The sequence below is a fragment of the Gadus chalcogrammus genome, chromosome 21 (assembly GCF_026213295.1).
Source record: "Gadus chalcogrammus isolate NIFS_2021 chromosome 21, NIFS_Gcha_1.0, whole genome shotgun sequence".
NCBI classification, from domain to species: Eukaryota; Metazoa; Chordata; class Actinopteri; order Gadiformes; family Gadidae; genus Gadus; species Gadus chalcogrammus.
The window spans coordinates 15421146-15443959 of record NC_079432.1 but is presented as its reverse complement, the minus strand read 5'-3'; the positions used below and the strand labels follow the sequence as shown (position 1 = coordinate 15443959).

The 22814-nt window shown below is 46.6% G+C and overlaps 2 protein-coding genes and 1 long non-coding RNA gene across 3 annotated transcripts; all 3 read left to right on the top strand.

The window, feature by feature from the left end:
- Positions 1-1463: 1463 nt before the first annotated feature.
- On the top strand, positions 1464-5210 carry LOC130374591 (transmembrane protein 179-like). Its single transcript, XM_056581449.1, has 4 exons — positions 1464-1819; positions 2677-2808; positions 3321-3399; positions 4175-5210. The coding sequence occupies exons 1-4, from the start codon at positions 1506-1508 to the stop codon at positions 4310-4312; spliced, it is 663 nt and encodes a 220-aa protein (XP_056437424.1). The 5' UTR covers positions 1464-1505; the 3' UTR covers positions 4313-5210.
- Positions 5211-6965: 1755 nt separating this feature from the next.
- LOC130374980 (inverted formin-2-like) lies at positions 6966-20252 on the top strand (the record flags this gene model as incomplete). The annotated part of the gene is made up of 23 exons (XM_056581964.1): positions 6966-7120; positions 7228-7377; positions 7931-8068; positions 9016-9277; positions 9503-9618; positions 11222-11381; positions 11726-11759; positions 12079-12220; positions 12509-12641; positions 12875-13474; positions 13808-13941; positions 14979-15040; positions 15173-15275; positions 15363-15448; positions 16120-16220; positions 16893-16963; positions 17069-17176; positions 17330-17400; positions 17568-17691; positions 18330-18494; positions 18743-18845; positions 19026-19283; positions 19969-20252. Coding segments are annotated over exons 3-23 (3243 nt in total), but the record flags the coding sequence as incomplete, so codon positions are not given.
- Positions 20253-20267: 15 nt separating this feature from the next.
- On the top strand, positions 20268-20941 carry LOC130375034 (uncharacterized). Its single transcript, XR_008893707.1, has 3 exons — positions 20268-20331; positions 20673-20742; positions 20885-20941. It is a non-coding gene; the product is annotated as an uncharacterized LOC130375034 (long non-coding RNA).
- Positions 20942-22814: the final 1873 nt, after the last annotated feature.

Here is a 22814-nt window from a genome sequence, read left to right as displayed (position 1 = left end):
TTGGAGTCCTCTCATTCAGGGCTGCTCCTCCTGCTCCACCAGGAGTTCATCCTGGGGCAAGAGGGAGCTATAGCGAGCTACAGCAGCGGCTAAAGATGTAGGGCCTCTTGCTTTCTCCTTAAGGAGCTTAGACACCAAGGGTTATTCCTGGCACCTCTCCTGCCTCCTTTCCTCCAGCAGAGAGGCTAACCTGGAGGCATCGGCAAACAACACACAACCAACAAAATCACTTCTGGAAAACTAACAGACTCACTCGTCAGCAAACAAAATGAAGACGTGCTCGACCTCGTACTCATACGTGGAATGATTATTGGAGGTCGGACGTTGTAAACATAAATAAAATTGAAAATAGGATCTATTTGCAAGATAGCATCCACTGGTCAGGGTGTTGGACACCCAGCCCAAAAGGACCGGGTTTGAACCCCACATCCGCCATCTGCCTGAAAGTTCCTTTAATGAGATGCGCCTAACCTTAACTAATGTCTAAATAGTAGTTGTTTCTGTATTGATCAAAGAATCATATCCTCTGCATGACCAGGTTAGGGGTGAGGTTGTGTTGGGTTGGGGTATATATAACCCTGTAGGGGGGGAGTAAGGGGAGTCATGGGGTAAGGTCAGGGTTGAGCCTCAGGGCAAAGGGTTAGGTTAGGGTTACTATTCCACCTGTGCGGTGTGGTTCAGGTCAGGGTGGGGTCACGGTGGGGTCATGGGTAGCGGGTTGGGGAGTAGGGCAGGGGAATTGGGGCTAGGGGCTATGGTAGAAGGCTATACCTGCGTGGCGCGTCTCCTCATGCTGCCATCTCCTCCTGGTGGTCCGTACTCCTCCGACGAGCGTGTCTTGGTAAAACTTAAGAGAGACATTTAGCTGCAGCTCTCCACCCCGGCTGTAATCTGTTTAGCTTAATGATAAACCCCAAACCACTAATCTGGAGTCTTCTACTGCCACTGGCTGCCCAACTAGAACCTCTTACTTTCTCTCTTAAAACACATTTTATTTTATTTTATTAAATTCTAAGGGCTGTATTGTCATGGGGTAATGTACATTTGCATTGCCCAGGCACAGCAAAATATACAATAAGATACGGAAATAAAACACATACGATTTCTCTCTCTCTCAGTTGATACTAATTTTTTGTAGGCTAACTCACTTTAATTAAGTCGTATTGAAGTTTGACCACACCTTTCGTATTACGTTTTTATTTTTTGTGTCCATAAATTGAAGATAAGACTCCCAACTCATCATCAGCAGTACATTTTGAGAGTGAGGCACATGGAAGTGGTCTGTGTTTGGCTCATTAAATCAACAAGTCCCAGGGGCCCTATAACACCTTCCTGGCCCCGCTGTTCCTGCACACCGGTGCTACCTCCTCGTCCCACCGGTGGTACCTCATCCCACTGGAGGAACCACGAACCACGCAGACCTCTGTCTTGCCTTCTTGTGGAAGCCCTCAGTGCGCAGCCGCAGTGCGACCCGCGCGTCTTTTAGTCAAGGTTTGGAGGGAGCCATGGCCCTGGATAATTTCCTTTTTGGCCAATGCATCTTGTATTTCCTTGCGTTTCTGTTCGGCTTCATCTCGGTTGTGCCGCTGTCGGAAAACAGCGACGACTTCCAGGGGAGATGTCTTCTTTTCACGGAGGGGAGGTGGCGCAAGGAGAACGCGACCGGAGGAGGAGGAGGAGGAAAGGAGAGCTTTGTGGTGGAGGAATGGGCTCCCGAGTCCTCCTGCCGCTTCGTCACTTTCGTGGGCATCGCATCCCTCATCGTGTCCGCGGTGCAGGCTTGGCGGACCTTCTACTATCTCTGCAAGGGACACGACGAGTGAGAGATGTTCTGTCATGGATAACTTCACTGGCAAACATGCCTGTCTGTCAGTCAAGATGTACATCATCAGTGCAGTGACGAATTTATGACGTCTCGTGTGAGAAAAAATAAAATAAAGATAAAAATAGAAGCATCAATATGAATTAGGCCTACATGAAGAAAGAGAGACATGTAGATAGACCGATTTTTTTGTATATGGGTTATGGGAGGTTTATTTCAGTATTTAAGAAATTGTAACTTGTAGAATAAAAGAGATCAATAATAGATGGGATTTGTAGTTACTTTGGAGATACTTAACCGTAATTTCACTTTTCAATTCATGCTTGATTCAACTGATACCTGGAGTCTTGATGTATTGTAACTGTATTTAAAACCTGTTTTCTGAAGGCCTTGCCTTGCTGTATCCTAACAGTTTCCGGTAGTTCTTGCTGTATTCTAACAGTATCCTGTATTTCCTGCTGTATTCTAACAGTCTCCTGTAGTTCTTGCTGTACTAACAGTCTCCTGTAGTTCTTGCTGTATTAACGGTCGCCTGTAGTTCTTGCTGTATTAACGGTCGCCTGTAGTTCTTGCTGTATTAACAGCCGCCTGTAGTTCTTGCAGTATTAACGGTCTCCTGTAGTTCTTGCTGTATTAACGGTCGCCTGTAGTTCTTGCTGTATTAATGGTCTCCTGTAGTTCTTGCTGTATTAACGGTCGCCTGTAGTTCTTGCTGTATTAACGGTTGCCTGCAGTTCTTGCTGTATTAACGGTTGCCTGTAGTTCTTGCTGTATTAACGGTTGCCTGGAGTTCTTGCTCACAGTGTTCTGAAGTTCTCCCGGTGGGCCCCGGCCCTGTGTCCTCTCTCCTGTAGTAACCGGGTGCGTGTGCTGCTCAGCCTGCTGGCCAGCTCCGCCCTGCTCTGCCTGCTGTTTGTGGCCGGGACCCTCAGCACACTGGGCTTCAGCAGCTGGTGCACGGCGCTGCGGGCCCACCGGCCCCTCAGGTACCGGACCCCCGCCCGGCCCCTCAGGAGCCCCTCCTTCGGCATGGCCGTCAGTATTATCAGTGGAAAGCCTGCTGTGTACACGGGCGTTGACCTTAGTCAGTCGTTTAAATGTCTATCTGAAGGGCCCCCCCCCTTCCGACCCAAATGTATGATGGGTATCTCAGCCCACCAGCCTGCCCAGTGGACTGTACCGACTGGTGCGCCGGAAGGTTGGCTGGCTGGCTGCTGTCACTACCGTAACAGAACTGGCTATAAATGGCTAATGAACCGGTGGTCAAACATGTACGGTTTTTATAAAGTTTATTTTAGTTTTACTGTCTGTTACTTACTTTCCTATATTGTTGTGTGTGTGTGTGTGTGTGTGTGTGTGTGTGTGTGTGTGTGTGTGTGTGTGTGTGTGTGTGTGTGTGTGTGTGTTTGTGTGTGTGTGCATATTTCTGTGTCTGTGTGTGTGTGTGTGTGCGTCCGTGTTTGTGTGTGTTCCTGTTCCTGTGCATGTGTGTGTGTAGTTGTGAAGAGCTCCAGCAGACGGACCTAGAGCTGGGTCTGGATAACTCCTCTTTCTACGACCAGTTTGCCATCGCTCAGGTAAACAACAGCAACCATCCTTCATTTGAATCATGTCTCTATTGAATAGTAGACTAGTGTTTGGTTCTGGGTTACCTTGTAAAGCTCCACAAGCACACTATGGCTGTATCGGGAATGGGTCTACTCTTCACCTTCATTTCCTCTTAGTGAGAGTTTTTGAGATGTAATTATGGTTTAGGAACAGCTATTTACAGCTGGTACCACAAACGGCATTAGCCTGGTCCTACCAGAATCTCGTACTTCATTTCATTTGTACAGAGAGTGTGGACCCACTCAATTAAACTATTCGATTTGCAGAGTGCCACTCTGGATATGCCATAACCAATCGCTAACGTTTGGCTGACTTTAACGTCATAGATCTCAGCCGCTCCCTCTGTTCGCTGATTGGACGCAGAAAATGTAGACTGAGAAAACCCACTAACACACCACCCAGACCCGCCCAGACCTAGTACTGAAGGGAAATTCAAAATAAAATTGAGCGGAAGTACTTAGGCGGGCGGAGCCAGGCTAAAATGGCATTGTACGTAGCATGTCAAAAGCATGTGGCTTTATTAGGCTGTACTTTCTCAATCATTTTGTATATGTTTTCTGTTAAATGTTGGGTCTGTTGGGTCTGGAGGTTTTGGGCTGGGAGGTGCCTTGAGGTTATGGGCTGGGGGATGTCTGGAGGTTGAGGTTGGGAGGTGTTTGGAGCAGTGGTTTGTGGCGGTCAGGAGGTTTTGGGCTGGCTGATCGGTGAGACTACGGGGTCCCTGACGTGCGTGTCCCCTCCCAGGTGGGTCTGTGGTGCTCCTGGTTGTCCTGGCTGGTCCTGGTTCTCCTGGAGCTCCTCCGGGTCTCCTGGGGCCCCCGCCGGGGGGAGAAGCTGGGGCTCCTCCTGGTGCAGGAGAAGGAGCCGCTCCTCAGCCTCTGAGGGCCCGAGGAAGAGGGCCCCCAGCACACACATACACACATATATACATACATACCTATATATATACACATGCATACACACACGCACGCACACATTATTACCTACAAACACAAACAGTAATAAACACACAGACCTGCTTCCAAAACACACACACACACACACACACACACACACACACACACACACACACACACACACACACACACACACACACACACACACACACACACACACACACACACACACACACACACACACACACACACACACACACACTCAAATACACGTGTTTATCCCCACCTATCTACACCCAGATACATAAATAGATAATCACTCACACATACACATGCAAGCATACATACGTACATACATTCATACACACATGCGTACATAAGTATGTACATACGTATATACATTATACACACACATACGCATGCATGCGTGTGCAGTGCTGTGCACACAAACACACACACACACACAGAATACAAAATACACTTTAAGATGACATCACATCCTATCCTAACTGTACTGTTTAATAACTGCAAGGGCCTACTATAATGGCTCTTTATATTCAGGGCTGTTTGACCACAACTCACTGATCAACTGTGCCAAACTGTGTCTGTTATAGAAAGATTCCTGCTATAGTTACTACTATTCATACTATAGTATAGTTATTGTTTCTATAGTTACTATTCCATTTTAGGAATGATATAGTTCTACTCTAAGTGATTGTATAACTATTGTATAGAATAGTTTACGACTTATATAACTGTTAGGCCTAATAGCTGTACCGTCCAACCCATGGTAGAGGATGTTTCAGTCCCACAGCACCACCTGCTGGTTGAGAATGCATGTGTTGCTCGGAGGTTAGCCGAGTTCTGTTTAGCATCATTTCAAAGAATGATTTAGTAGGCCTATATGTATTATTTAACGGCCTGTATAATTTTTTTCTGAATAAAGGTAATAAAACTACAGAGGAGGGTCTCACAATATCTTCATGAGTATAAACAAGATCCTTAAATCTCAGGTTGTGACATTGTGACTCTTAAAATGAATGAATATCATATTTTAACTTAAACAAAACTACGCCTAGAAGACAAAGTAAACAAATAAAAAACATCAACACCTAACACCTAAAATATACTTTTTTTTTATTTTGACGTTCTTAGTGGCCCTCTTTTGTAATTACAGGGGCCGCATATCGGAGAATGAGATAAACAGGCAGAGAGGGAAGGAGAGAAAAATAAAATAGTAAATAGTCGCCATGCAAGATTAGAACTAGAATCAAAGATAAAGGATCTTTAAAGTTTTAACTACATCAATATGACCTAAGATCAGAAATATCGATATAAATAGTCTCCAGTGGACAGTTTGATCACAGTTCATTCATCTTCACAATGATGGTTTAATAATCAAGTGATTTAATCAAGTAATAATTCATAATGACATGATAAACAACAAAAAAGAGCCATCATTCCACAGCTTTTCAGCCCACTCACCAGGTTGTTGAGCTACTGGTTCTTCTAAAGATGTCTAGATATGATGACAACATGTCTGAATCACGAGGTTGTTTTGAATTCTTCCCCTTTCCAGATGTCACGTCCTATGGGAGCTGGGTGGGGACACATGCCTCACCAGGAAAAAATCTCCATAGTGCCTGCAGCAACCCCCAGTGAATCTAGCAGTTGATAGGATCATACTCACTGATTCGATTTGATTTGTCAATGTTTACTCTGTTTCTGCCTTCTGATAGTCCATCGTCCACAAGATTACATTCCAACCTCTCCTTCTGTTCCAACAAGACTGTGATACAGTACCTACTAATTTCTCATTCTGACCGGAGATAACATTGCTCTGGGATATGCTTGCCATTACTGCACCCTAGCGCTCTGAAAGGCAACACACTTAGGGTTCCACCTTGGTGCTTGACTCCATCTGTACCCCTTCACACTATGCACTTCTCCACCCTGAACACTGTCTGACCAAACAGTCATTCATTTGTCTCAAAGCGCTTCTGTCACACTGAATGCCCAGCATTATTTGAGGAACAGAAAGAGATTGTGTCATGCGGCCTCGGGAACCTTGGTAGCACTGAAGGAATGCTGAAGGGTCATGCCAGAAATTGCAGGATGAGGCCCAAATTAGGTTGTCTGGTCATGTAAACTACCTGCCACAGCTCCTACTGGATTACATTTCTGCTCGGCACATTCATTAAAATATCAATATGAGAGGCAGGTACTAATTTAAAAAGAAATAGTCTCACGATATAATGAAGTAGAAATTATTCAGTACAATTACAATTGACGTAAAGTATCAGTATTAACAATAGTATATGTACAATAATTATAATATACTGTATTTTACCAATATAGCCTATAAAAGTAGGCCTGCAGTGAACAGTGCAAAAGCCTTAATCCATAGACACTGGAACTGAAAGAATTCGCATTGTTCAAGCAATATCTTATTGAGATCAATTGATAGGGATGTATGTACAGTATTCTCTGATTTCTCTCCCCATCTAACTTGAGACGTTAACTGTAAAGAAAGTTACAGACCGGAAATGCCGTTTCGGCTGACAGGAATAACGGTAGGTTCAGAATCCTCTCCCACCAGTGATTCTCGAGTTCAGGAGCGAGTGACCCGCCCTGTCCGACTCAGCACAACTGTGCAGGCGGGGTTTTCTCCGCTCGCCAAGTATTCAGAAAAAGTCCCTTCCCCTCTCAAAAAGTTTTAAACTGATGGTCGCTCTAACGCTTGGAGTTGAAAGAGTTCCAATAACGTGTCAGCCGCAACGCGTCACCTTTAACGGTAAGTGAAGCAAACAAAATAACCTTTCTAGAACAGATCAGCTGTTTCGGCTGGCCGTCCCCTCAAACTTTTGAGTGGGAAATGTGTTTATTTATTTAGATCTTTAGGCAGATTACATCGACTATCTGTGGTGGAGGAGTAGAGGGAAGAGGAGGAGGGAGTCTGCTGGCTCCTGGTACCAAACAGCCCGGAGCTGCCTCTTAAAACCACGGCAGCGATTTGCTCAACAGTCACATAAAACAACGATCAATTTAAAAGTGCGGGTAAAGGTTATCTTATATAATATATTTATTCCAAAACAATTTTTTGGATTTATGAATGTAAATAATTTTCCTATTCTCCTAAGCCAGCTTCTCTGACCATTAACCGACCATAACTTTTACATGACATTTACATTGTTGCTATAGAAACAACCGCTGGTATGAATTCACTGACGCTAATTAATGTGCGGTGAAAGAATACTCCCTCTTCTCCTCTTTCCACCCCCTCTGCTCCTCTCACCTCCCTACTGACCTAATCTCTCCTATTTTCCTTTCCCTCCTCTTTCCACTTCTCTCCCTGCTCTCCGCTCCCCTCTTCTCTCCTCATGTCCTCTCCTCTTCTCCTGACTCCTTTCCTTTCCTCACCTCCCAAATTTGATCTCCCTCCTTCTCCGACCTGGTCCACCTACCTCTGTTCTGTCCCCAGCGCTCTCTCTCTCTCTCTCTCTCTCTCTCTCTCTCTCTCTCTCTCTCTCTCTCTCTCTCTCTCTCTCTCTCTCTCTCTCTCTCTCTCTCTCTCTCTCTCTCTCTCTCTCTCTCTGTGTCTCAGACTCCAGTACCGATGGCCGCCAGGGCTAAATGGGGGACGGCGAAGGATCTGGTGACCAGCAGCGGTCCAGACGCCGACGCCCAGCTGGACGCCAACCTGGAGGATGCAGACCCAGAGCTCTGCATCCGACTGCTCCAGGTAATTTCGCAGATAAAGTTCCAGTGAATCCATTCACACAGGGGTGTACATGCTGACACCAGATCCTGTCACAGACGCAGGGCTGTCTTCTCCATTCACCTCTTGCCAGAGACTGTCCGTCATGTTTCTCGCTGGGTCTTTGATTGCATCATGAAAACATTGGCACATACAACTTTATCTTGAGATGACTTCTGCCCTTGCAGTTTATTACTGCGGTTTTCATAATGCAGTTTATTAGCCCCAGGCCGCCTTGAACTGCCTGTCTTCCCCCATCGCCCGCACATCAGCTCCGTGTTCAGCACACTCCATCAAGAAGCCATAGAAGAAGGGCACTTTTTTCCTATCTATTCATTATTCTATGGGCCATAAGTATTGTTTGCACCCAGCAAGACTTGGAGACACAGCACTGCAGAAGAGACAATGTCATACATCCTACAATGCATTCTATCACCACCAGCTCAGCTTTCACAGAAATACCATCATAACCCGTGAAATGTCAGGTATGAAGGTATGAAAGATTTGAAACTATCACAAGCCTTCTCTCCTGGCTTTAATAAAACGCCCTTTGAAGATATATTGACTTTGTTATGCCGATTCCTCTTAAATGTACAACAATAGCCAGATAGCTCTTTTGCCTTTGTTATTAGACATTTTGTGAAGTACGCGATTGCTGTTTTGTTGTCAACAAAGTCTTTACTAATGACCACGCACATTTCCAAAAGACAAAAGTGCTATATTTCCCTTTCTTAATTCACATGTCATCCCATTTCATTGGAACAAGGAAGTAATGTTGCCAAACTATATTGGCTACGGATGTTTTAGTGAAAGCGATACTGTAGAGGCGGTTACAATGGTTCAATCAAAGCACCAGGAAGTATCCCCTTAAATCTGACCAGCAGAACCAGCAGAACCAGGCTCAGTGACCTTTCAACCTTTGACCTGCACAGGTCCCGACGGTGACCAACTACTCAGGGCTGCTGAGGCGCCTGCAGTCCAGCAGCACGGCCTGGAAGGTGCAGTTCCTGGAGCTGCGCGGGCTGGACCTGCTGCTGGAGGCCTTGGAGCGAGTGTCCGGGCGGGGGTGCCTGCACATCACCGACGCCCTGCTCCAGCTGAAGTGCGTGGCTTGCGTGCGCGCCGTCATGAATTCCAAGACTGGCCTTGACTTCATGCTGGACAACCAGGGATACGTTCGAACGCTGGCCCAGGGTGAGGGGGGCCACCGCCTGGGATGGAAGATATCAAATATAGGGTTGTGTGCTGTGTTGTATATTATCAGCCATAGTGTCAATGAGCTTTGTAGCAGGTACTTAGAAGAAGAGGTCTGTCTGTCTCTACTTGGCTGTTTGTCTGTTGGTGTCTGTCTGCCTGTCTCTCCGTCTCCCTGACCTGTCTGTCTATCTCACCTTCTTTGTCAATGTGTCTCTCTGTCAGCTCTGGACACGTCTAACATGATGGTGAAGATGGAGGTGTTTAGGCTGCTGTCGTGCATCACGCTGTATAAAGTCAGTGGACACCAGCAGACCGTCGATGCCCTGGAGCACTACAAGGTGACTCACTGCCTTACTGTCTCAACGTGTCTTCCTGCTCTTCACTTCTGGGAGATGTTCATTCCATTAAAACAATGTGAGGGGAAGCACATAACATAACATTAGACCCTGGTGGTTGTGGGGTCTAGACCCTGATAGTTGTGGGGTCTAGACCCTGGGGTCTTGGACCAAAGGTGGTTGTGGGGTGAAGACTTTGATGGTTGGCGGATCTAGACCCTGGTTTCAGTAGAGTCTTGACCCTGTTGTTGTGGGGTGGTGGTTGTGGTGAATAAACCCTGGTGGTTGTAGGGTTGAGTCCCTGGTGGTTGTGGGGTCTAGACTGTGGTGGTTGTGGGGTTCAGATCCTGGTTGTTGTGGAGTCTAGACCTTTGTGGTTGTGGGTTCTGGACCCTTGTGGTTGTGGGATCTAGACAAAGGTGGTTGCGGGGTTCAGACAATGGTGGTTTTGGGGTCTAAACCCTGTGTTTGTGGGGGTTGGACGCCAGGTGGTGTGGGGGTTAAGATTATGATGGCTGGCTCCAGTCGGGTCGTGACAACCCTGGTGGTTATGGTGTCTAGACCCTGGTGGTTGTTGGGTCTAGACCCTGGTGGTTGTAGGGTTAAGACCCTGGTGGTTGTAGGGTTAAGACCCTGGTGGCTGTAGGGTCTAGACCAGGGGTCCCCAAACTTTTTGAACCTGAGAGCTACTTCATGGGTACTGAGTCATACGAAGGGCACCGAGTTTGATACACTTCTGAAATAACAAATTTGCTCAGTTTGCCTTTAGTTATATATTATTATTAATGATTAATGATAGTATCTATTCACATATCTACGTGAAGACACTGATCATGTTAATGATTTCTCACAATAATTATCAACAATGACTTGGTTGTGGGGTCTAGACTGTGGTGGTTGTGGGGTTCAGATCCTGGTTGTTGTGGAGTCTAGACCTTTGTGGTTGTGGGTTCTGGACTCTTGTGGTTGCGGGGTTCAGACCATGGTGGTTTTGGGGTCTAAACCCTGTGTTTGTGGGGGTTGGACGCAAGGTGGTGTGGGGGTCAAGATTATGATGGTTGGCGGGTCTAGACCCTGGCTCCAGTCGGGTCGTGACAACCCTGGTGGTTATGGTGTCTAGACCCTGGTGGTTGTTGGGTCTAGACCCTGGTGGTTGTAGGGTTAAGACCCTGGTGGTTGTAGGGTCTAGACCAGGGGTCCCCAACCTTTTTGAACCTGAGAGCTACTTCATGGGTACTGAGTCATACGAAGGGCACCGAGTTTGATACACTTCTGAAATAACAAATTTGCTCAGTTTGCCTTTAGTTATATATTATTATTAATGATTAATGATAGTATCTATTCACATATCTACGTGAAGACACTGATCATGTTAATGATTTCTCACAATAATTATCAACAATGACTTAAAAAAGGTGGGAAAGAGTTGTTCAAGAATGAGTTGTGCTATGTTTAGAACAGGCCTGCGGACGCCTCATAGGGTGCTAGCGGGCGACCTGGTACCCGCAGGCGCTGCGTTGGTGACCCCTGGTCTAGACCCTGGTGGTTGTAGGGTCTAGACCCTGGTGGTTGTTGGTTTTGACCCCAGCTTGTGTCTCCCTCCCAGAGCCTGAAGAAGCAGCAGTATCGGTTCAGCGTGATCATGAACGAGCTCCACGCCACGGACAACGTGGACTACTTGGAGACCCTCATGGGCATGGTGAACACGCTGCTTCACGGCCTGGACGACCTCCGCAAGAGGGACAAGCTGCGCAAGGAATTCATAGGTCACTATCAATATTATTGATCACAATGGATGTAGCCCATACTCAGCACTGGTTGATAGGGGATGGACGGATGGATAGAGATATGAGTCGATAGATGGATGGAAGAATACTTTATTGATCCCAAAGGAAATTCAAGTTTTTGCAATAGCATACCAATTCACAGTGAAGAGAAAAACTCCAATAAATAGAATAAGAGTAAAAACAAAACGGTTAAAGACCAAAAGTTAGCAGCAGTACAAACTGTCCACTGTTGGATTGTGCAATTGTCGTTATAGTCTACGGTCTATGAGTTTAGTATTATCTACAACATACTATCTTTTATGTTGTTGTTACTTCTCTTCCAGGTCTGCAGCTGCTTGACCTACTGCCCCGACTAAGGTACAGAACAGGCCCAACTCCACCAGAAGAATTTAAAAATTGTCTGTCCCTGTTTAACCTCATTCTGACCGTGTGTCTTTTTCTTGGTCTGTCTATCCTATTATCTGTCCGTCTTTCCTATTGTCTGTCTGTCTGTCTGTCTGTCTGTCTGTCTGTCTGTCTGTCTGTCTGTCTGTCTGTCTGTCTGTCTGTCTGTCTGTCTGTCTGTCTGTCTGTCTGTCTGTCTGTCTGTCTGTCTGTCTGTCTGTCTGTCTGTCTGTCTGTCTGTCTGTCTGTCTGTCTCTCTGTCTGTCACTCTGCCTGCCTGTGTCCTGTGCAGGGATATGGATGACATGAATCTGAACCACCAGTGCGAAACATTTGAGAACTCGCTGGCAGAGGACGAGGATGACATGATGGAGATGTATGGTGGCATCAACATGAGCAGCCACCAAGATGTCTTCACCAGCCTGTTTACCAGAGTATGCTCTTCCTCTTCCTCCTCCCCCTATCACCTCTCCATCACTCTGTCTCCTCTAAATCATCTCTCATCATTCTGTCTCCTCTATCATGTCACCGTCATTTTGTCTCCCCTCCATCATTTCTTTATCATTCTGTCATTCCTCTATCTTCTTTCCATCATTCTGTCTCTCCTCCATCATCTCTCCATCATTCGGCCTCTCCTCCATCACCTCTCCATCATTCTGTATCTCCTCCATCATCTCTCCATCTCTCCATGCATTGTGTTTGTCTCCCCCTGCTGGTGGCAGGTGAGCAGCACCCCGGCATCGCTCCACCTGCTGTCAGTCCTTCAGGCTCTGCTGCTGGTGTCTCCAAACAGGACAGACGTCTGGGGGGTCCTGGAGACCCTGGGGGACCGAGCCATGCTGCTGTCCCAGGATGGTAGCGTGCTCTGACTTTCATAGAGACGTTTTTAAGGGTGTTACACTTTTTGCCGAACGGTTCTGAGATCGATCCCCAATGTCCCCATACTCTGCCATGCTTAACCTCTCCCTTCTCCTTATCAACCGGTATCTGCAGATATGTTTAATGACTGACATGGTAGTTTAATGAGGTGTGTGTGTGTGTGTGTGTGTGTGTGTGTGTTTTTGTGTGAGTGTGTTTCTGTATTTCAGATCAGATCCCAGAGGAATCCGCGGAGCAGCTCTTATCTAGGTTCCTTCCCTCAAAGGCCCTGCCTCCCCCTGTCTCCCCCAATCGGAGGGTCCCGACCACTGACATGGCGGTCCAGACTGTATTGATGGACAGCCTTTCTGACCTATCCCAAACCACTAATCTATCACCTCCTCCACCTCCTCCTCCCCCACCACTGCCTCCGTGTTTAGGAGGTCCTCCTCCACCTCCTCCTCCCCCATCTCTGCCTCCGTGTTTAGGAGGTCCTCCTCCACCTCCTCCTCCCCCACCTCTGCCTCCGTGTTTAGGAGGTCCTCCTCCACCTCCTCCTCCTCCTCCACCTCCTCCACTTCCCCCTGGCATTGGAGGAGGTCCTCCTCCACCTCCTCCACTTCCCCCTGGCGTTGGAGGCGGTCCACCTCCTCCTCCACCTCCTCCTCTTCCCTTTGGAGCTCCTCCTCCTCCTCCTCCTCCTCCTGGTGGAATGATTGAAGCCAATGTTTCTCGAGGGCTTGGCAGAGCTTACATTAAGTCCGCCCCCCCTGGTCGCTGCCCCACCCAGCGCATGAAGAAACTCAACTGGCAGAAAATGACCATCTTAGGTCAGTGCTTGTGTGTGTGTGTGTGTGTGTTATTGTGCGTGCGTGCGTGCGTGTGCGTGCGTGTGTGTGTGTGTGTGTGTGGCATATCTTCCACCAAATGACCCCTCGATGATCCATCGAGCGAGCGTCAATACTGAGTTGTTCCGGGGTTGTGAATGTAAACAATAAGAAAGCCTGGAATTCCCAATAATCATTGAATCGGTTTATCCAATCAAGCGATTATTGGGAATGGAAACATTAAAAAGAAACGATTGATCGGATAGAGTCAGCCATGGTGAACACGTGGTGGTTGGGGGTGCTAACCTTCTCCCTCTCCCCTCTGCGTGACCCCAGAGGGTCACTCCATGTGGACCTCTGCTTCATCCGGACCCCTGGAGCCCAACTACACCAGCATCGAGGAGCTGTTCGCTCTGCCGAAGACCGACGGCCCGGCTAAAGCCACCGGGCCCCCGGCCAAGCCCAAGGAGGTGCCTTTAACTGGACATTTACCGATGCCATTTTTTTTCTTCTGTAAGCCGCATGATTTACACTGGGCCGTGGTGAATGTGGGCAGTGCCCGCGTTGATTGGTGCATAGCTGACATTTTCAGTGCATGCGAGAGCGCGTACGGGACAAGCCCATCAGGCGAGGTCTGGACGGCGGAGATTACATGAAATAGAACCTGGCGTATCTCCGCCCCTTTGAGTGGTTGGTTAGCGGCCCACGCTCTGCGCCGTCTCCCCCAGAGGTTCTGCTACAACATAGTAGGACTTTTGGATCACGCATAAGTTGTATGGTACAGTTCTTTTTTGAGACAGGCACAGTCAGTTAAACAGAGAGACACACAAACTATGTACACGTGTTGAGGGAGGGTTCCTCTATGTTCTTTTAAAGTTTCAAGTTCCGGCCTCCTTCTTACGCGACTTGCAATGGAAGTTGAGCATTAGCAATAAGCTTAGCATTTTTTCCAAAAATTACAATTTGGCGCTGTGACCTCATTTCTTAGCTTTCGACACACACATTTTATACACGTGTTCAGGTGGGTGGCCTCTATGTGCATGGCAAGTTTCTGCTTCTTTCTAAAGCTGACAGAAATTCTCACTGAAAAGGAAAATCTACCTTGACAGACTTTATGGGGTGGCCGTGCCAACGTTTTTGTCTCTGACCGGACATATAGTGGCCCCGAAATAAATGTTGGCACCAAAACTTTTTCGAGACCTGCTTACAGTGGATATGTATATATCCCCCAAATTGAAATCTTTTGACCATCGACCCCAGCGATATATAGGCATTACCAATCAGAAATAATAGGATCAGACAAACGCTAAAATAACAACAGGTATCCATAGATACTCTGTGAATACCTTAGTACGGGAGCGGTCGGGACCTTCATCTAGCTCATTTCAGCCGGAGGCGGAACTGGCTTTGTTGGTTCATTTTATATAGGTAGAGTTGTTTGTTATTTACATAATGGATTAAAGAAGAATGTTAATTGAAAGAAATGTTATTTTTCGTCTCTTCTCAGATATCTTTCATCGACGGTAAAAAAAATCTGAACCTCAACATCTTCCTGAAGCAATTCCGATGGTAAACAAACGCACTCAAACAAACATTGGGGATGTTTTTTTCCCTGAAGATGTTAGCAGAGTGTTTCCATCGATGCTCTGTGGAATCACTAATTAACCTCATTCTGCTTGGTGTTTTGCTGTTGGACTACAGTTCCCATGAGGAGTTTGTGGCAATGATCCAGAGAGGAGACGGCTCCAAGTTTAACGTTGAGACGCTGAAACAGCTGCTGAAACTGCTCCCAGAGAAACACGAGGTGAGTGGGTGGGACTCTAAATGCGTAGACTGAGTCTATAGAGTCTACTCTACAGTTGAAGCTGTTGTATGAAAACCTCTCTTTCAGGTGGAGAACCTGCGCTCCTATGAAGGAGAACCAGACAAGCTGGCTGACGTCGACCGCTTTTATCTCCTCCTGCTGGCTGTCCCATGGTACTGCACCCATATACCTTAACTAAATCTGTCCTATTGATTACCTGAACATTACCCAATGCTGGGGACAGACTCCATGATTTAGAAAATAGTATACCATTTTTAAATGAAGGTAGATGATAAACAACTCCACAACAGAAACTCTCGCTATACTCTCTTGACCAAGCGGGAGGTGTTGGTAAACCATGGATGTTAACATAAATCATGATAATAACATTGATGGTTATAATCTATAAATCAGAGTTTTTTTTATGATTTTCTATAGAGAGTTGGAAATGAGTAGTCTCAAGTAGATCTTTAAATCCATACAGCACAATACATGTTTTTTAAAGTGTTTTCATAGTTGACAATAGTAAACAAATATCACAGCATTAGCCATTATGAGTGACATTCGTAACATGGGTTTTAGGTCATTTGGATTCTCTCGTGTCACTTTGAAGACTTTTTTGAATTGGCAATTGCACTCAGCGCTCAGCAAGTTTGATACCCCATTGAGGGGCAAAATCTGGTCTAAATTGCCCTGATTAACTGTAACTGTAACTGTAACTGCCATAACCGTGTGTGTGTGTGTGTGTGTGTGTGTGTGTGTGTGTGTGTGTGTGTGTGTGTGTGTGTGTGTGTGTGTGTGTGTGTGTGTGTGTGTGTGTGTGTGTGTGTGTGTGTGTGTGTAGCTACACGCTGCGTATAGATTGCATGCTGCTGAGCGAGGAGACCAGCGTTGTGTTGGAGAGTTTGATGCCCAAAGCCCAGCTGGTGGAGCAAGCCTGCAAGAGTCAGTCCCTCTCTGCATGCTAGCGACATGCTATTCACATGCTTAGGACACGATGGACGTTTTTAATATTTGTAACCCACAGAAGAAGATGCACAATGTATATACCTCCATGCACAAATATTTGTTAATTGTGCTGCGTAAAATGATATCCACACAACTAATTAATAAATTCTTGTAGAATTTTGTCCAATGTTTGCCACATCTGATCTGTATAATGCGGCTGCATACTAATGATATGTGATTCACAAACGATTCGTTCAAAAATAACAAATCTTTTCGTACAATTCATAACTGGAAGTGGTTTCTTCATTTTGTTCAAGGTTTCGTGCATAAAATGTGCATTTTAGTCTAATTAGCCGTGTGTATATCATTTGAAGCACAAGTACCACATTTTGTGACCGGGGTACAGGCATTGTGAATCTTCTGATGTGGATTACAAATAATGAAGTCCAATAAAAATGTCCATACTACACAATGAGAAATAAAATGAGTTTAAAATGACAAAACAGAATCACATATACATTTGAGTGTTGGAATAAGATTTCATGAGATTACACACTACTTTTTTATGCACACAATTTACTATTAATTTGCTTAATACAACATCTTATGTGTATTATTGTGCATTGATGTATTTACATCTGTGTAATATTATGTTTTTTTTGTCTCAAGGCCTTAAGAACAGCCCACGCCTGCCCAGTTTCTGTAAACTTACCCTCGACATCGGGAACTTTCTCAACTATGTAAGCTTCTTCATAACAAACAACAGACCAGATAAGCCTCATTCTGAATGAATGAATTTATTAATTTATTAATTAATCTATCTCTTCCCCCTCCCTCCCCCTCAGGGCAGCCATACAGGGAACGCAGAAGGGTTTAAGATCAGCACTCTGCTCAAATTGACGGAGACCAAAGCCACAGGGTCACGGATCACCCTGCTCCACCACATGATAGAGGTACCCTACTGGACCTACTGGACCTACCGGGAACAGGGCGCAGCACAGGAGGCTACTGAGACCCAACCGGTCTCAGTAGCCTCCCTCCCAGTCCACCAGTTCAGACTGAACCCCGTTGGTCTGGTTTGATCCGCTTTTCTTTTTGACCTACAGGAGGCTGAGAAGAACCATCCTGACCTGCTGAAGTTACCAGAGGATCTGGATATCTGTGACAAGGCCGCTGGGTAGGAGACTGAATCGGCCTCTCGGAAAAATTCAACTCTGAAATGGACAATTAAAGAATTAGGAATTCAAATTCAGATGTTAACTTTAACATTTGTCAATTTCAAATTCTAAAAGCTTTATTGGTAGCAGGTGCCCGCTGACGGTGTGAGCTGTGTGTGTGTTTCAGGGTGCCCCTGGAGTCTATCCAGTCGGAGGCCGCCACCCTCATCAGGTTCCTGGAGAACACGCAGAAGAAGGTGGAGGCTTCCTCTGCGGAGGACCTGAAGGAGAACTACCTCTCGGCCATCAAGGTACCGACGGCAGCGCCCTCTTTCTCTGTGGTTATGGTGAGGGTCGGTACTGAGGGTGTGGTTATGATGAGGGTCTGTACTGAGGGTGTGGTTATGATGAGGGTCTGTACTGAGGGTGTGGTTATGGTGAGGGTCTGTACTGAGGGTGTGGTTATGGTGAGGGTCTGTACTGAGGGTGTGGTTATGGTGAGGGTCTGTACTGAGGGTGTGGTTATGGTGAGGGTCTGTATTGAGGGTGTGGTTATGGTGAGGGTCTGTATTGAGGGTGTGGTTATGGTGAGGGTCTGTACTGAGGGTGTGGTTATGGTGAGGGTCTGTATTGAGGGTGTGGTTATGGTGAGGGTCTGTATTGAGGGTGTGGTTATGGTGAGGGTCTGTATTGAGGGTGTGGTTATGGTGAGGGTCTGTATTGAGGGTGTGGTTATGGTGAGGGTCTGTACTGAGGGTGTGGTTATGGTGAGGGTCTGTATTGAGGGTGTGGTTATGGTGAGGGTCTTTACTGAGGGTGTGGTTATGGTGAGGGTCTGTATTGAGGGTGTGGTTATGGTGAGGGTCTGTACTGAGGGTGTGGTTATGGTGAGGGTCTGTATTAAGGGTGTGGTTATGGTGAGGGTCTCACATGTCCTCTGTGGTTTCAGGACAACCTGGCCGGCTGCAAGAAGCTACAGGAGATGTTCACGTCCATCGAGGAAGAGAAGAGGACGCTGGCGGTGTACCTCTGTGAAGACCCCTCCAGGCTGGACCTGCAGGACGTCTTCAACACCCTCAAAGCCTTCAGAGCGCTCTTCATCAAAGCCTACAAGGTGACTCAGTCTACAGCCAATCAGAGAGCTAATTAAAAACTCTACAGCCAATGAGAGTTCATTAAATATTCTATAGCCAATCAGAAAGGTAATTCAACTCTCTCCAGCCAATCTGAAAGATGAATTCTATGTTTATTTTTGAATTTCTATCTATGCCATATAAGTTTATAGACGTGTGCGTATATACAAATATATATACGTTCTTTTATACGTTTTTTTAATCTATCGATGTTTTCCCATCCCCTCAGGAGAACCACAGCCGCAGGGAGCAGGCTGTCAAGGTGGAGCGGCGGCGCAAGCAGCAGCAGGAGGAGGAGAGCAAACGACCCAAAGGGGAGGATGGAAAGCGCTGTGAGTGTTAAAAAGGCTCATGGTCCTTATTACAATGCACTGCTATGTATTAGTATGCATCCATCCATTCATCCACCTATCCCTCATCCATATGCTGTATGGTATGGATGTAGTATGCACCGAGGGTGCACTGTTGCCATAGTACCAATGCAGTAGTGGCCTGTTTTCCCCGTTCTGCAGTGAGGAAGACTGTGGCGGTACAGGAGGAAGGCTGCATCATAGACAACCTGCTGGCGGACATCAGGAAAGGCTTCTGTCTCAAGAAGAGCAGATCCCGCCCCGACGCAGACACACTCCCCCCTAACGCAGACACACTGGCCCCTGACGCAGACACACTGGCCCCTGACGCAGACACACTGGCCCCTGACGCAAACACACTGGCCCCTGACTCAGACACACTGCCCCCTGCTGGCACCACCGAGGACAGCGGGCAGCCTGGTAAGACCTGCTACCTGTGATAATAAAGTGTAAATAAATAAAGTGTGGCATATTATTAGTGGTGGTCGTAGTCACACTAGTATTATTAGTGGTGGTCGTAGTCACACTAGTATTATTAGTGGTGGTCGTAGTCACACTAGTATTATTAGTGGTAGTCACACTAGTATTATTAGTGGTAGTCACACTAGTATTATTAGTGGTAGTCACACTAGTATTATTAGTGGTGGTTCTAGTCACACTAGTATTATTAGTGGTGGTCGTAGTCACACTAGTATTATTAGTGGTGGTTCTAGTCACACTAGTATTATTAGTGGTGGTCGTAGTCACACTAGTATTATTAGTGGTGGTTCTAGTCACACTAGTATTATTAGTGGTGGTCGTAGTCACACTAGTATTATTAGTGGTGGTTCTAGTCACACTAGTATTATTAGTGGTACTCACACTAGTATTATTAGTGGTGGTCGTAGTCACACTAGTATTATTAGTGGTACTCACACTAGTATTATTAGTGGTGGTCGTAGTCACACTAGTATTATTAGTGGTACTCACACTAGTATTATTAGTGGTGGTCGTAGTCACACTAGTATTATTAGTGGTGGTCGTAGTCACACTAGTATTATTAGTGGTAGCATTAGTGTCTATGGTCCTCACATCTGCATGCCTCCACGTCCTCCACAACTTGTAGAACCACCACATCTTCCAGAAGCTCCAGAACCGGCAGGCCTCCCAGAACCACAACAATCTTCCCCCAACACAAAGGAGGACCGGCTCTACGGATCCACGGTGGTCCTCAGTTTCTCTGACCTCCCCGTTCTTGAGAGTTCTTTCCCGTCTCCGCCCGCCACCCCCACGCTCACCGCAGAGCCCAGGCCCCTGATCACATCCACTCCTGACTGGCGGGTCAGGGAGGAGGGAGGCGCGGAGCGTCCAAGCATCACCAACGCCGCGCTGGAGGGGGCGGGAGAGGAGGGGGAAGGGGCCGGTCTGGAGGACCCAGTGCCCAGCGGAGGGGGATCAGAGGGTGGAGCCGAGCCAGGCAAAGACACGGGTGAGATAATGGGTGTGTTTAAGTGTAGAGGCCCAATCCCATTTCTACCCCTTACCCCTTCCCCTTACCCCTCCCCCTTGTTTTGAAGGGGTAAGGGTAAGGGGTAGGGGTAGAAATGGGATTGGGCCTTGGGCCCAATCCCATTTCTACCCCTTACGCCTTCCCCTTACGCCTTCCCCTTACGCCTTCCCCTTACCCCTTCCCCTTACCCCTTCAAAACAAGGGGGAGGGGTAAGGGGATGGGTTAAGGGGTAGAAATGGGATTGGACCTTAATGTGGTCTGGTGGTCTGGTGTACTGCTGCATCTCTGACTGGATCGGTGTGCTTCTCTGAAAACACAGTTTCGACTTCCTCGGTTCCAGAGTAGATCCGCACACGGCAAGGCCAAAAACATCTGCCCTCAACAGTGAGGTGAGTTCCCGTCTGACTCCCGTCTCGTGTAGTCTCTGGCTCTTCTGTCTTGCTGTGTGTCCGCTATCATTCTGTTTGGACGTGAAGGGACCACCAACCTGTCTGCTAATGTTTTGACTTCTTCTCTCCTTTCTCTCACCAGTTGATCTTAAAAAAAAAATGACCCAGAAGTCCCCACAAGACCCCACCCACCCCATACTACACCCACTGTCCCCCACAAGACCCCACCCTCCCCATACTACACCCACTGTCCCCCAATTTTGGACCCACACAATAACCTGATTGTTATTGGTAATCAATGTCATGATTTTAAACTCCGATATGGAATTGGAATTAAAGTGTCAATAGAGAACTGACAGCACAAGAAAGAAACTATTTTTTCAAATTGACAAAATTATTTTATTATATTTAAGAACATATATATATATATAGCCTATATATCATTTTATATTAATTTCTGAATTATTTTTGGCGGGCTGTGATGTAGAACCTTCCATGTAATTAATGTTTTTTAAAATGTAAAATAAACGTGTAAAGTAACCCTGGTGTACGATAGTCATCTTTATCAGTATAATCCTATCAAAGAAATGTATGGATATGGATAGTCAAATAACATAGTCATATGTGCACTGCAATATGCAGTAAATATAGTCACAGGTCATTAAGGGTCTTCAGGGGCGAGTATAGTTTGTCTTTGAATAATTAATCACTAATGCGTTTCTACGTACCCTGCTCTCTTTTCAGTTGTATTTTTTAGATACTAGTTCAATCAGTTGCTAAAATAAATTATGTAATGCTAAATTAGTTATAATATGTTCTGATGATATTTCAAATTCACTAGTATTTCAAGTTAACGGTTGAGTGGAAGGGAATCATTTTCCAGGCTGCAGCGCTTATGTCATCAGCCCGAAGCCTTCTCTAACTGGAAATCACAGCCTTGGTTCCTTCTGATGGTCACAAACACAGCATTAACCTGCACTTAACACCCTCCATGATGCCCACAAACACAACATTAACCTCTCCAGAAGGCCTTTGTGACGTCACCGATGCAGCGTTAACCTGCAGAGAAAATCTTTCTTATGGTCACAAACACAACATTAACCCCCAGGGAGAAGATACTTCTGATGGTCACAAACAGCATTAACCTCTGGAGAAGGCCAACGTGATGCCACCAACACTGCGTTAACCCCCAGAGCAGACCGGCCGCGAGCCTGAGGTGATGGAAGCCATCTTGCTGCCGTTGTTGACACGGAGGCCATCGTCTGGGGCAATTGGATGAAAGGAGAGGTGCGGAGGAGAGCGAAGAGGAGGAGAGGAGAGGTATGGAGGGAGGGAAGTTTGACCAGAGAAGAGAGGAGCAAGGGAGAAAGTCGAGGAGAAGGGAGGGAAGAGCACACAAATGAAAGGAGAGAGGAGGGGGGAGAGAAGGGGTAGGAAAGAAGAAGAGAAAATAAGAGAAGAGGATTGGAGAGCTGGTAATGGTTTTATTAAACTTGGACTACTCTATGATATTTCTATGACCCACGAGTTCAGGGCCCTTCCCGGACCCAGGTAGGAGCTAGGACCTTGCAGACACCATGGTGCGGGGAGGGGGCGAGAGAGGGGAGGACTGACCCTAACCACCTGTGAGTAGTTGAAGGAGTGTTTCACTGGCTCGCCTTGAGGTGGATATTTGACTGTCCTACTGCTGGGACCTGACCTCTGACCTCACTCTTCTATACACAGGTAAACTCATTTCTCTCACCTGTCGACATCATATTCAGGGGCAGTACCGAGTGAAAGGCCGGTGATCTTGTAGTGACGATGTCTCTCCTCCTTCATCCCTCCATTCTGTCTCTCCATCATCTCTCCATCGTTCTGTCTTTATCATCTCTCCATCATTCTGTCCCTCCTCTATCATCGCCATCATTTTATCCTCTCCTATATCATCTCTCCATCATTCTGTCCCTCCTCTATAATCTCAATCAACTTGTCTCTCGTCTATCATCCCTCCATCATTCTGTCTCTCCTCTTTAATCTCCCTCATTCTGTCTCCATCGTTCTGTCTCTCCTCTATCATCCCTCCATCTGTT

What these genes read in the sequence shown, in the direction of transcription:
- LOC130374591 (XM_056581449.1), top strand. Translation starts at nt 1,506, where the DNA reads ATGGCCCTGGATAATTTCCTTTTTGGCCAATGCATCTTGTATTTCCTT. An exon ending in CGGGCCCACCGGCCCCTCAG is followed by an intron (nt 2,809 to 3,320) that starts GTACCGGACCCC and finishes GTGTGTGTGTAG; the next exon opens with TTGTGAAGAGCTCCAGCAGA. An exon ending in ACCAGTTTGCCATCGCTCAG is followed by an intron (nt 3,400 to 4,174) that starts GTAAACAACAGC and finishes GTCCCCTCCCAG; the next exon opens with GTGGGTCTGTGGTGCTCCTG.